The 14697-nt window shown below is 45.8% G+C and overlaps 1 protein-coding gene across 1 annotated transcript in view; it reads right to left on the bottom strand.

Annotated features, from left to right (window-relative positions):
- COL27A1 (collagen type XXVII alpha 1 chain) overlaps positions 1-14697 on the bottom strand; it is a 256481-nt gene that overhangs the window by 193656 nt on the left and 48128 nt on the right. The window contains exon 5 of the mRNA XM_079961848.1: positions 10762-10815. Coding sequence (XP_079817974.1) covers positions 10762-10815 — 54 coding nt within the window. The remainder of the gene's footprint in view (positions 1-10761; positions 10816-14697) is intronic.

The raw sequence follows: 14697 nt of genomic DNA, 5'->3' as shown, positions 1-14697 counted from the left end.
AGAAGTAATTTATTGGTACAAAGGAGATTTGAGAGCCAGGTAGGTATCTGTGAGCAGAGGCACCACCTCCTACAGAGGGTTGAGGGGACCCATGCATGATGTTGCACAATGTCCTGACATCACGTAGGGGGCCCTCTGAACCCCGAAGGGGGATCTAGCCTTTTCAAAAAAATGATTGGCGGTCTACAATGCCACATTTATTTAATAAAATTCATACATCGCTTGATTGTAAAAATAAAACAAAAAGTAGTTAAGAAAAAGATAAAACAAGAAAATCAAGAAAAAAATTATAACTGGACTTTAAAACATACTGTTGCACGCCACCTCAGTCTCTAAGAGGTGTGAGATTCCAGGAGTTCCAGGTGCTTCCCCAGGGTTCAAGTGTCCTTCATGAATGAGGCACAGCAGAGACTGTGGTGTCTTTATGATATATGGTTTATTTAAACATATACACAACCTGAGCCTACAGGGGAGGAGCTCATAGCATCAATGCCCCCAAAGGGTCTTGTTTCTCCCATAGCTGCAGCCTTGGACTCAAACAGAAATCAACCATTGCTCTGTGTCTCTGGCATTCCAGCTTGCTGCTTTGCTTCTTGGTTACACCACTGCAAAATTCTACTTCAAACTCTGGCTTTGTCTGTTGAGGGAGGGGGCCCCAACCATTTGCCATATTGCACTGAGCCCCTTTCCATTGTTTTCTAAATGGCCCATTGCTCAGTTGATCACCTCTTGAGGAAGCTAGCCTGGATCCAGGGGTTAGAAGGGTCTCAATTCTCCTGCCCCACAAACCCACAACAATACAAAAAGTCAAAATACTAAAACAGATTAAAATTACCTGAACTTCGGGGGTCCCAACATCACAGTAATTCAGCGTGAATATTATTGGGGCTAAGAAGATAAACAGAGCCCATATTGCGAAATACCCTGTTCTCACAGTGGCCAGGCTATGGTTGCCTCTGGGAAGCCCACAAGCAGAACTTAAGCACAACAGTAGCTCTCCTCTCCTGCAGTTCCCAGCAACACATATTCAGAGACACATTGCCTCCAACAGAGAAGAATGAACTCTTTCTCTTTCTAATGTATCTTTTCCTCTGTAGATTGCCTTAGACATACTCCTTAAACTGGGCATAGCTGCTTGCTCATCCCTGCTTTGGGCAGGTGTTATGCACGAATGAGGGACGCGGATGGCGCTGTGGTCCAAACCACTGAGCCTTGGGCTTGCCAATCAGAAGGTTGGTGGTTTGAATCCCCGCAACGGGGTGAGCTCCCATTGCTTGGTCCCTGCTCCTGCCAACCTAGCAGTTCGAAAGCACATGAAAGTGCAAGTAGATAAATAGGTACGGCTCCGGCGAGAAGGTAAACAGCGTTTCCGTGCACTGCTCTGGTTTGCCAGAAGTGGCTTAGTCATGCTGGCCACATGACTCAGAAGCTGTACGCCAGCTCCCTCAGCCAATAAAGCGAGATGAGCACCGCAACCCCAGAGTCGGTCACGACTGGACCTAATGGTCAGGGGTCCTTTACCCTTACTATGCACAAATGATTCAATGTGTGGTGGTGGCAGCTGAGAGGAACAAGAGGTTCATTCTGGTAGGGGGCTCACTGCTAGATCCAAAGCATGGATCCAGCCCTGGCACAAAGCCGCACAGCACAAGACCATGAATTTAAAGTCAGTTTGCCTTCTGAAAACTATGGAAATGGCAAATTATTTTCAGTTGAGCTGAATGTTTCCACATTCCACTGTTCATGTGAATATACATGGAGAAGGGATCCTTCTTCAGTCTGGGAGCCTCATTCCCACATGGGCAACCTTTTCAGGGCTGCCTGTCTGTGGAGGGCAGAGCCAGCGGAAATAGTGGTTGGAGCAAGAGGTATAAAAGTCGTAAAAGACACAAACATTTCTCCCTCCACCTTCCATCTTGTAAGTGAAGGTGCAGCTTCAGAGTTCAAGGACATATTCCAGCCTGGAAAAATCACTCAAGGGGGAAACAGAGCAGTGCCACTAAAGGTTTGGGTCTAGAACATGGGTAGGCAAACTAAGGCATGGAGGCCGGATCCGGCCCAATCGCCTTCTCAACCTGGCCCGCAGATGGTCCAAGAATCAGCATGTTTTTACATGAGTAGAATGTGTCTTTTTATTTAAAATGCATCTCTGGGTTATTTGTGGGGCATAGGAATTTGTTCATTCCCCCCACCAAAAAAAAATATAGTCCAGCCCCCCATAGGGTCTGAGGGACAGTGGACTGGCCCCCTGCTGAAAAAGTTTGCTGACCCCTAGTCTAGGAAGAGTCCTGCAGCCCAGACAGAGATATCTGGAGGGCTGGATCTGGAGATCTGTAGCTCTCCATCCCTGGAACAGATCAATGGCTCATTTGTCAGTTCTCTCCAGTCAAAGTTTTCAACCAGTGCTTATCAAGGTGCTTGGGAGTGTGGGGAAAAATGGGGACAGAAAACTGTCCTTCTCTAGTCTTCCCAGAAGAGCAATATTATACATGTAGGCAATACAGAGCTAGATGTATCACTGGCCTCAGTATAAAGCAGCTTCCTATGTTCCTATTTAATTCAGCCCTTTTTTCATTACCATGAGGACTGGAATCTTACTTTATTTTTAGGTGTTAGGGCAGTAGCTCAGTGGCAGAGCTCCTGCAAAACGTCCCTGGCTCAGTCCGCAGTATCTCCAGGCAAGCCTGCAAGAGGCCTCTGTCTGGAATCCTGGATAGCCACTGCCAGTCAGGGTAGGCAAAACCATGCTAGGATGGAACAACGGCCTGAGACAATATAAAACAGCTTCCTATGTGCCTAGTCACCAAAATACAGTAAAGGTTAAAGCTGCACAGATGAAGGGTGTTGAATGGTTTTTCATATAATGTACTCAATATATTGGGACGCGGGTGGCGCTGTGGTCTAAACTACAGAGCCTAGGGCTTGCCGATTGGAAGGTCGGCGGTTCAAATCCCTGCAACGGGGTGAGCTCCTGTTGCTTGGTCCCTGCTCCTGCCCACCTAGCATTTTGAAAGCACGTCAAGTGCAAGTAGATAAATAGGTACCACTCCGGCAGGAAGGTAAACGGCGTTTCTGTGCGCTGCTCTGGTTTGCCAGAAGCTGCTTAGTCATGCTGGCCACATGACCCAGAAGCTGTACGCTGGCTCCCTCGGCCAGTAAAGCGAGATGAGCGCCACAACCCCAGAGTCATCCCCGGCTGGACCTAATGGTCAGGGGTCCCTTTACCTTTACCTCAATATTTTACAATGACATAATTTTGATTTGTTCAGTTTTAGAATATGCAATCTTGCATTCTATATGTTGGTCATTTCTGTTATAGCAGGTGGCCTTATTACACAGATTTTATATCTGCATATTTGTTGCCATAGATCACAGCATATGCAGAAAAATAATTAACACTTCCATCAGTTAATCTCACTTGGAAATTCTTACAGGTCTGGTGTTTTGAGTCTGGGCTTCTCCACACTTACCCTTTTCCCTGCACTTTCTAGACATAGGCCTTTCCCTGTCTGTGCTAGTGCACTGCCCCCCCCCGCCCCCCGCCAATACTTTCCCCAGGAAAACCCTATTTTTACCACTAGATCAGTGCAAACAGCAATTTGGGTTTTCCTGTGCCTGGAAATGCAGAGCATTTGTGTGACTGAACTTTCTTTTTAGCTTGCTAGAGCCAAAGCTGTATACAATGGTGCCCCGCAAGACGAATGCCTCGCAAGACGGAAAACTCGTTAGACGAAAGAGTTTTCCGTTTTGGAGGTGCTTCGCAAAACGAATTTCCTATGGGCTTGCTTCGCAAGACGAAAAAACCGCTAGACAAAGAGAATCGCGGAACGGATTCTTTTCGTCTTGTGAGGCACCACTGTATTTGCATCTTTATTTCACCTCCAGCCCCTCTGTAAAAGTGGAAATTTTATCTTCAGCTTCCTAACCACGTGGAAGAACTAAAATGTTGTCAAATTCTTTGGCGCTTCTCTTAAGAAAATTTCTATTATATAAATACAAAAGGGTTCTTTTTAAAAAATGAAATGAAAAGAAAATCAACCAGTGCTTTCCCAGTTGTGGGGGGGAGGGACCCCAGCTGGATGAGTAGTGATTCCCGTTAGTTTCAGCGCAATATCAACTGCATCATCCTTCTAATTCCCACAAACGCTCCAACTTCCCGCTTTAATAGCCCAACATTCACACACACCCCTCAGTCCAGGCCAAGAGGAGATCTGTTAGTTGGGAAATAATTCTTGGAAAACGGCTGCAGAGAGCACTGCTGATTCAGTACAGATATTGCTGCCCAAATTCTGAATGAAGACTGACCGGCTTTGCCAAGCGGTAAAATGAAGTCATGCAGATAATTCCACTTTGCATGCAGCTGCTATCATAGCTGGAGTTCCTTTCTGAGGCATCCTCATCTCAAGCCTAGGAGCAAATTGCCAGCTACATTTAAGAGCAGGGAGTGGCACGGAAATGTCCTCAAACTTCGGGGGTTGGAGGTAGTCATCTCACAAAAGCAAACCAGAGAGTATCTCCATATTTTGAATTTTATTTTGCATATATGCCAGTCAAATGAACAAAAGCAGCCATCTGTGGTGGATCTATCCTATCTAAATCCTGCTTGTTCAGCAGCTGAAATGACTTCCTCTTCTAAGCAAAGTTAGTTTATTACAAAGCTGCTTTTGCATAAAGTTTGCCAATTACAGTGGTACCTTGGGATGCGAACAGGATCTGTTCCGAAGCCCCGTTCGCATCCTGAAAAGAATGTAAGACACGACAGTGCGTCTGCACCTGCGCAGTTCACGTTTCGCCGCTTCCGCACATGCACGTGACACATGCACGTGACACATGCATTTTGAGCGTCTGCGCATGCGCAAGCGGCGAAACCCGGAAGTAACGCGCTCCGTTACTTCCGGGACTCCACGGAGCGGAACCCGAAAGCGCTCAACCTGAAGCGTATTTAGCCCAAGGTATGACTGTATTGCAATCTATTGGCTGATACAGTGGTACCTCTGGTTACGTACTTAATTCGTTCTGGAGGTCCATTCTTAACCTGAAACTGTTCTTAACCTGAAGCACCACGTTAGCTAAAGGGGCTCCCGCTGCCGCCGCGCGATTTCTGTTCTCATCCTGAAGCAAAGTTCTTAACCCGAGGTACTATTTCTGGGTTAGCGGAGTCTGTAACCTGAAGCATATGTAACCTGAAGCGTCAGTAACCCAAGGTACCGCTGTAGTTGGGAGGATCATTTTTAGGACTCAGGACAACTGCTAACAAAGAAACCCAGCAGCTAATATTAGATTTTGAAAATTCTGGTGTGATGAATTCTATTTAGCGTTTTATTTCTTTTTAACCAGGAGGCAAGTGGTATGGAAATGTAGAGAACTGAGCTTAAGATTGGAAAAATGAAAAACTGAAATTGACAGATGCGTCCATCCCTGGTAATGATCCTATGGAGCTCAGTTGGTTAGAGTATGGTGCTGATAACACCAAAGTCACAGATCAATTCCCATACGAGACGGCTGCATATTCCTGCAGGGTTGGACTAGATGATCCTCAGGGTTCTTTCCAGCTCCAGTTCTTTGATTCTATGAAGAACAGCTGGCCGAATCAGGCCAGTGGGCCATCTAGCCCAGTCTCTTGCTCTCACAGTGGCCTCCCAGAGGCCTGAAAGAAGGACTTGAGCAAAACAGTAACTCTGCCCACACAATTCCCATCCACTGTTATTCAGAAGCATCGCTGCTTCCCACTGTGGAGGCTCGGACTGGGCAATATATAATCCAAAATCAGTTTTAAGTCCATATTGTGATACCGGCTTCATAATTTTTTACTCAGCTATATATCACAAACCATGATGTGTGTGTTTGTGTGTGCTATGCAAAAATCACAATGCAGGAAAAACCACAAAGGCAGCCATTGCTGCTACACAGCACCACCCTTATTTCAGACATCGTGATGCATTGGTATATTGCAATCAGTGTTCGAAACTCCCATTGTTCTGGGCGCATTTTGCGACAAGGAATTTCATTACGGTGAGCAGTTTCTGAGCTCTGGCTGCAGTAGTGCACCTAAGATTTCAGATTAAAACTGCAGAGTGGAAGGAAAAGAGGACCTTTTTCTGCCTCCCCACTTCCAGTTACTCTCTGAAGATTGGAGAAGAGACCCTCTTAAGAATATTAGGGGGCTGGGCAGGGGGAGGACTAGACCGTGTGAAAAATGAACATAATATTGTAGCAGCAGCTCATTCATTTTCAGCTTTGTATTCTTGTTATAAAAAAGTGTGCCTAGACATTCCGTTGTTGCACCCAGAACCTAGGTTTAAGGTGCCATTCAGCTTCTTAATATCTCAGTTTCTAACACTAATTGCAATGTTTAGCTGGAGATAGATCATGATGTTGAAAAACAGATAACATCCAGTCCTAGTGGAGGCAGAGCATAGCCATTGTAGCTATTGATAACCCTCTCCTCCATGAATTTGTCTAATTAAAAGAGGATTAGACAAATTCATGGAGGAGAGGGTTATCAATCCAAGCCATCCAAGCTGGTGGCCATTACTGCCTCTTACGAAGGCAAGTTCCATTATTTAATCACCGTATTTTTCGCTCTATAGGACGCACCCGACCATAGGACGCACCTTGTTTTAGAGGGGGAGAACAAGGGGGGGAAATCTCCCCCTCTCTGCTCAGCACCCCTTCAGCGAAGTGGCAGGAGAAACGGAGCCCCTTCCATTTCTCCTCCGGCTTGGCTGAAGTGGAGCTGCGTAGCTCTCCCTCTCTGCTGAAGCCAGGAGAGTCTTGCTCTCCCGGCTTCAGCAAAAGAAACCCGAAGCCTTCAGAGCGCAGCGCGAGTTCCCGCTGTGCTCCAAAGGCTTCAGGCGGCTATCCCTGAAGCCTGGAGAACGAGAGGGGTCGGTGCTCCCTCTGCGCTTCGGAGGCTTCGCGTTGCTATCGCTGAAGCCAAGGAGCCTGCATCCGCTCCATAGGACGCACAAAGATTTCCCCTTAATTTTTGGAGGGGAAAAAGTGCGTCCTATAGAGCGAAAAATACGGTAGGCACTGCATGAAGAATAACTTTCATTTAACTACCCTGAACATTCAGTTTCATTGGATGACCACAGGTTTTAGTGTAATGACAGAAGAAGAAAAGCTTTTCTCTATCCACTTTCTCCATGCCTAATGCATAATAAACTTCCATCACACCACCTCTTACTCCCCCTTTTCTCTAAACTAGAAAGTCGCAAATGCTGCAAACTTTCCTCATAGGGAGTCGCTCTAGCCCCTTGATTGTTTTGGTTGCCCTTGTCTGAAAAGCAGGATACAAGGAACCCAACAAAACTTAAAGCAAATGCACATCCGCTCACTCCTGGCCTAGTACAAGACTGATTTCCCTGCCCCTTATGACAGGGGAACTATGAAGCTAGAGAGAGATCATTTTGTGCTCCCACTTCCAAGCCAGAAGCCAAGGCTATGCTTCCAGATGAAGCTGCCCAATATCATTACGGGAAACACAGACCAATCAGGAGCTACAGGAAACATTCAAACACATCCATCCTCTGGAGAGCCATAAACTTCACTCTCCAAAACAGGAGAGAGCCCTCTACCCCACCTTCCATGCTCCAGAGGGTTATCCAGAAAACATCGCCTCCCCCCTTCCTAGCCAGCTAATGAGGCAGGAATATCATCTCAGCCTCAAACAGATGTTCCTTTCAAATTAAGAGATTGCCTGATAATGACAACAACAACATTAAAAAAAAAAAATGGGGAGGAGAAAGCCCCACTAACTGGACACAAGGCCAGAGACTGTTGCCAAAGACCAACAAACGGAAACGCAAAAACGGCAAGCAGCAGCTGAAGTTAGTGACAACCTGACAAGTGACAGTTGGGTGGCCACATAGGAACAATATTGGAAACTGCCTAATACTTAGTCAGAAGAGCACTGGTCCATCTAAACTCAGCATAGTCGGCACTGACTGGCAGCAGCTCTCAGAAAGGAGGCTTTACCAGCCCTGCCTGGAGATGCCATTGATTGAACCTAGGATGCTCTGCCTCTAGGCTATGGCCCTTCACCTTCACAGCCCCTGCAGAGAGTCTAAATCACCATGCAATTCAGACCCCGCCCAAAAGGAAAAAAGGAAGGAACCTTAAGAGGCACGTAAGGATGAAGGCACAATTTTTTTAAAAATGCCCAACTGCTACTAAGATGCTCTGGAGAACTGCATCCTTGGAACAAACCCGCAGCAGCCACACCCCTCTCAATTGCTGTCAGAGCTAATTAAGCACCCGCTTTCAATTAGGCACTGAAGTGTCCTGTTTTTAACCTACACCTTGCTAATTGAGCAGGCAACATCTCCTCACTTGCTGATCCACGCCCAACAGAGAAATTTTCGCTTTTTCCAAACAATCTGATTCAGAAACTGTGTGTGTGCGTGTGCGAATTTGTGTTTACAGGGTGGGTCCTTTTTCGATTCTCCTCACCCCTGCTCTTTCTTTTATACTATGTTTGCTATATTTTTTAAAAAAACCAACAACCTACAACAATAAATCTTTATCTAAATCAGGGCATACTTCTTCTCTTGTTTTTTGTTTATTACAGAAGCAGAGTGCTCCTGTTCAGGGGTCCAGCTGGCCAAGTCTGGGACTGGTGGGGTAGAAGCAGGGCCGGCCCATCTCCCAGGCAAGGTGAGGCAATTGCCTCAGGCCACAGGATCCACAGGGGCAACTGATCCTGACGTGAATCTTTATTTCCCCCTTGTTCCTGATGTCAATCTTCATTCACCCCTTCTTCCCTGGCAGGGAGGGGGGGCACCATTCTGTGGTTCACCTCAGGTGCCAAAATGTCTTGAGTTGGCCCTGAGTGGAAGGCCAGGGAGGCCAAGGGTAGGTGGAGCCATATCCAATGACGGGCAGAGCCAACTAATGTTTGTTATGTCTCCTGCCAAGTTCTACATAGTCAGCACTGAGATCAAGGAGGAGGAAGCTGGCAGACAGTGCCAGACACACTTTCCCTTAAGTTCATACCTCTATGCCCTGTTTTTAATTTGATCCAGGGCTGGGTATTCAGGCTTGTGATTTTTGACTCAGATTGTACTTAGGGAAAGATCCCTGAAGACCCTTAGAATCATAGAATCATAGAGTTGGAAGAGACCACAAGGGCCATCGAGTCCAACCCCCTGCCAAGCAGGAAACATCATCAGAGCACTCCTGACATATGGTTGTCAAGCCTCTGCTTAAAGACCTCCAAAGAAGGAGACTCCACCACACTCCTTGGCAGCAAATTCCACTGTCGAACAGCTCTTACTGTCAGGAAGTTCTTCCTAATGTTTAGGTGGAATCTTTCTTGTAGTTTGGAACCATTGCTCCGTGTCCGCTTCTCTGGAGCAGCAGAAAACAACCTTTCTCCCTCCTCTATGTGACATCCTTTTATATATTTGAACATGGCTATCATATCACCCCTAAACCTCCTCTTCTCCAGGCTAAACATGCCCAGCTCCCTTACCCTTGTTTTCCTGTTCATTCTTCCTATCTTCAATAGCCCACTTTTCATGTTGTCTCCACATTCAGCTCTCCCCATCCATGGCAGAGAATCAGAAAACCAGATAAATCAATCATACGGCATAAACAAAAGGAGCCAGGTGGGAGGATGTGTGAGCAGGCCACCCCCAACACAGCTCCTTGGAAAGTGAAATCCTGCTCAGGAGCTATTTTAGGACTGGCTCAGGACAATTTTTTCTTCAGGTTTTCGGCAGACTGGCATTTGTTCTGATTCAGCAGTAAGCAGTGGGTTTTCCTTGTGGAAGTGGCAAGCCAGAAAACACAAAAAGCTATCAGACCCATAATAACAGATTGACACAAAACACTGGAATTCGCGGGACAAACGAGAGTGTGGGTGGGTCCTAAGAAAGCAGGCAGGTGGGGGCTGGCTGAGGGTGGTGGGGCAGTGACCCCTTTGCCGTGATGGACCAGCCCCCACTGACTTACTGATACCAAGGAGGTTAACACTTGCTCAGAGAAACTGGGGTGTCTGAGAGATTTCATGTGCAGTTTGCAGGGCCAGAAGCATCAGAGATGAAAGCTTTCGATTCTGACTTGTAAAACCAATCTTTTTTAAAAAGGGGGGGGGGGAGGGAACCCTACACAAAGAAACATGATCTGGAAGTCATCAACAAGAACATAAATTACAAAAAGGCTACAAGGTAGTGGACTGGGTTTTAGCTCCTCCCCCCCCTCCTTTTTTTTACAACCTCGCTTTTTCAGACTTTTAAATTCAGAACAGCTGTCACCCGCCAACACATCTCTACCGCCTAATTCTTAATCAGACAGAGGCAGCAGGCCAGTTTAGTGGAAAGCTTCCCCCACCTCTCTAGAACATTAAGAGTGTTGAAGACATCAACCAACCTACGAAGAGAAGAAATGAAGAAAGAAAGAAAGAAAGAAAGAAAGAAAGAAAGAAAGAAAGGAAGGAAGGAAAGCAAAAGGCTTCTATTTTTTCTGCAACACTTCCAGGTGTTTTTAGAACACCTTCCTTGATCTTTTATCGGCATAATTGGCCTTAGCGTAAGTGCTGCAATTGTAGAGCTGGGTAGAACCAGCAGCCCACCTAACATGGTTTCAGCCTTTCTGAAAGGAGCCAGGTTGAGGCCACACAAGTTTGAGCAAAGTGGTGACAAACTTCTCCTGCTGTGAGTCTCTGGTATCTGGTAGCCAGGACTACTGCAAATCTGATCATCTTCCATGGCTCACAGATGCCCAGCGGCCCACAAGCATTCCGGTCTCTTCCCTTACCTTAGTGCCAGGTGGGCCCGGCCGGCCAGGATTCCCATGGGGGCCAGGAGGACCCTGAGAAAACAAGGAAGTCAACATCAAAACTTGCCCTGCACCCTTTCCCCACCCACAACATTCCTCCATGGGCACAGTCCTGCCTTGTGTCTTTCCTGGAAGTGACCCATTTCTGGCTCAGGATCAAATGCTGCAGAGCTGCCTGCTCAGGACCTGACCTCTATGAAAGCTCTTGTGTAACCACAAACACACTGCAAACAGTGGCAGCATTAAGAAGATCATATTGTGGCTTAATAAGCCAAGGCAGTGGTTTTCAACCAGTGGGCCGTGGCACCCTGGGGTGCCTTGAAGGATGGTCGGGGTGCCGTGAGCAACACTGTCCTCTGTTCCTCTTTCCTTCCCTCCCTCCTCTGATGCCCTTTCATGTCTCTGCCTCCCAAAGGCTTGTGCAGCTGTTTGTTGCAGCAGCCCTGGCTACAAGCTCCCCAGGGGAGTGGTGCCTCTGGGGCTGGCCAGGGGGCACTTCCCAGGCCCATGTGGGGCACTGTGAAGAGGCACCTCTCTTTGAGGTGGGGGGGGGCAGCTCAGAAACCAGGGGCAGCAGCAGCTGCTGCTCAGAGGACTCCCAAGGGGAGAGGAGAGGATGCTAAGGGAACACTCCACAACGGAGGGTGTTTGAAAAAGGGTAAGAGGCTACCAGCTCTGCAGGCAAGGGGGGACATAATCGGACTCCTGAGCCCCACAGGGGTACTGCAGAAAGAATGCAGTTGTCAAGGGAGCAGTGGACTCAAAAAGATTGAAAACCTCTGAGCCAAGGTAACAAGCAAGCCTCACAAGCTCTGTTTTGCTCTTTCATTGAGTGCTTGGGCATGGCTAAAATGTCTCTTTGAACTCTGATCAATGCTTCTTGCTTGCACAGATGATAAAATTAACCTCTGTTGCCCCACCCACTTTTGCTTCGGGCCCTGCCCACCATTAGCACGTGGTGCCACCCACTCCCATAAAGTTGCCTGGGAGGGCTGAAAATGGTTCCTACAGGGTAGCTCAAGCCATAGGCTGACAGGACTGGGCCACAGGGAACAGTTTGAGGTGATCCAGGATCAAGGAACCAAAAGCTGTGGGGTGAACAAAAAGCCAGAACCAAGGATCACATCCAGACGGAAAGGCAAACCAGAGCTCTGAGCCTTTGTTGCTCAAGAAAGGCTCAAGCAGTCTTTCAATGTCTTATAGTACTTGGAGGTCAGCCCATCTGGCCCTGGAGATTTGCCCAATTTCATGTTCTGAATGGCTTGTTCGATCTCTTGGCGTGTTATTTTACAATTCAGGATTGATCTGTTTTCTTGTGACAATTTTGGCAATCCATTCTTTTTCAAAAATTGTTTAATCTCAGCCTCATCTTGCGGCCCTTGAGTATATAATTTTTTGAAGTAACTCTGGAAACACTTTCTAATGTCCACAGGGTTCTGAATATTTCTTCCTTCAATCTCCAAATTTGTAACTGTGTTTAGTTTTTGTCTCTTCTTCAACTGCCAAGCTAGCAGTTTCCCACATTTATTCGCCGATTCAAAAGTTTTTTGTTTCATTAATTTAACTTTCCACTCTATTTCCTGATTTATCAATTTAGAATATTGTGCTTGATAGAGTTTAATTTCTCTCAGGATCGGCTGTGATTTCGGATTTGATCTTAATTTCTTCTCTAATTCTTTAATTTTCTCCAAGATCTTGTCTTTTTTCTCATTTTGCATCCTTTTCTTTACGGCATTCTGTTGTATCAAAAACCCCCTCATCACAGCCTTACTTGGTCCCAGATGATTCTTTTTTCCACCATAGTGTTCAGATTTATCTCAAAGTAGTCCTTCAAAACTTTTTGGGCCTTCTTAATGATCTCCTGATCTCTAAACATGTTGTCATTCATCTTCCATCTAAAGGAGCCGGTTGGTAATAGTGTCATATCCATCTTTACTGCATTATGGTCGGAGCAGGTCTTTGGGCAGATTTCCACCTTTCTGGTCTTAGGTGCCAGACCTCTAGATATCCATATTTGGTCGATTCTTGTCCATGTCAGTTGGGCTTCAGAAAAGAATGTTCCCTCTCTTCCCAAGGGGTTCTTTGTCCTCCAAATGTCAATCAAATCCATATTGTCTGTCATTTCAAAAAAAGTCTTTGGTAATCTGCCATCTTTTGTAACATTTTGGCTTTGTGACTTATCCATGTTGGTTGATACGACCCCATTCATATCTCCCATCATGACGATGTTGTTATAGTCCAGATAATCCAGCATGCTCTTGTGCAACTTCTTGTAAAATTCCGATTTCCCCTCATTTGGTGCATAGATCCCTAATATCAAAAGCTTCTCTCCTTGATGTTGTATCTCAATTGCCAAAATTCTTCCATGCTCGTCTTTGAATAAGAATTTAGGTGATAGGCTCTCTTTTGCATATATCACCACGCCTCTCTTCTTTACTCGATCCGAAGATATAAATTCTTGGCCAAGTCTTTTATTTATTAACACTTTTTTATGGAGCCTAGTCACATGTGTTTCTTGCAGGCAAATAATGTCCAATTGTTCTTTTTTTAATATGTGGAATATCTTCCTCCTTTTTTCCGGGGAGTTACAACCATTTATGTTCCAACTCAGAAGTTGCAGAGACATCCTGAATAAATCTGTTATTTTTCTAGGGGTGGTATTTTTTCCGCTGGGTCCTCAGGTTCCAAGTGTGCGGGTACAGCCGGTGCTCCAGGCCCAAAAGGTGATTCCGTTCCTTTTTGAAGGTCCTCTCCGTGTGCAATCAAAAATTTGTCTCTATCTTCCAATGTTCTAATTTTAACCTTCTTCCCTCTGAATGTAAAGGATAATCCTTGAGGGAATTCCCACCTAAAAATAATTGAATTGCTCCTCAGCAGTCTGACCAGTTCAAGATAGGCGGATCTAAGGTCCAGCAGCTGTTTCGGGATATCTTTATAAATTTCAATTCTTTTGTCCAAGATGTCCAGTGCTTTTTCGTAGTGTAGGCCCAATATCTTGTCCCTTTCCTCCTTTGATCTCAAAGTTATCAAACAATCTCTGGGCTTCTCTTTCTTTGCAAATCTTCCAAGTCTAAAAGCTGACACAATTTTAAAGTCCTTTTCCTCTATATTCCAAAACTTGGAAAGTTCTTTAGTCAGAAACTCAGCTAGGTTACCTTCTTCAACTTCTGGTATCGACCTTATCCTTAAGTTACTCTCCCGGTTCCGCAGTTCTATCATAGAAAGATAGGTCTGATGTTCACCAACTTGTTTGCAGAGTGGTCTTACCTCTTGTTCTAAATTTTCAAGTTTTTGGCTAGTATCCTCAGCCAGTTTACGATTTTCTGCTGTAGCCTCCGTCAGCTGCCCAATTGCTTGTACGTTCTGTGAAACCTGCCCCGTTATTCTATTTAAGCATTCTGTATTTTGATCAATCTTGGCTGTTTGTTCATCCGCTTTCTTATCCAAAGATTCCACTCTCTTGTCCAAAGATTCCAATTTTTCATAAATTTTTTCTAAAATGGAAGCAGTTGCTCCTGAGGCCATATCTTCCAATTGTGGCTGCTCAGTTTCTCCCTCCCCTGCCAGTGGCAGAGTAGACACAGTTTGTTCTTCCGAAGGCAAAGTAGGTACAGATGATCTACGTGTCTGCAAGGCTGAGGTTAAAGTTGTTAAAGTTGTTTGTCTAGTTCTTGGGCCCTTTTTTCTTGCGCCACTCATTCCAAAGTTATCTAGGAGTCAAGGTCACCCTGAGATGTTCCCATGAGAAAGCAACAACCCAGAGATAAACAAAGGTACTGGGGAAAAATTTGACAGATACAGAGTCAGAAAGGTTTCAGAGAGAGACAGAACTAAACGTGGTTAAAAAAGTAAAGTACCTAGGGGTAAACATAACAGCAAAAAATCTGAGTCTATTTAAGGACAATTATGATAAAT

The sequence above is a fragment of the Podarcis cretensis genome, assembly GCF_951804945.1.
Source record: "Podarcis cretensis genome assembly, chromosome: Z".
Lineage (NCBI taxonomy): Eukaryota > Metazoa > Chordata > Lepidosauria > Squamata > Lacertidae > Podarcis > Podarcis cretensis.
Note: the sequence above shows the minus strand (reverse complement) of the source record. Positions and strands in the feature narration are given on the sequence as shown.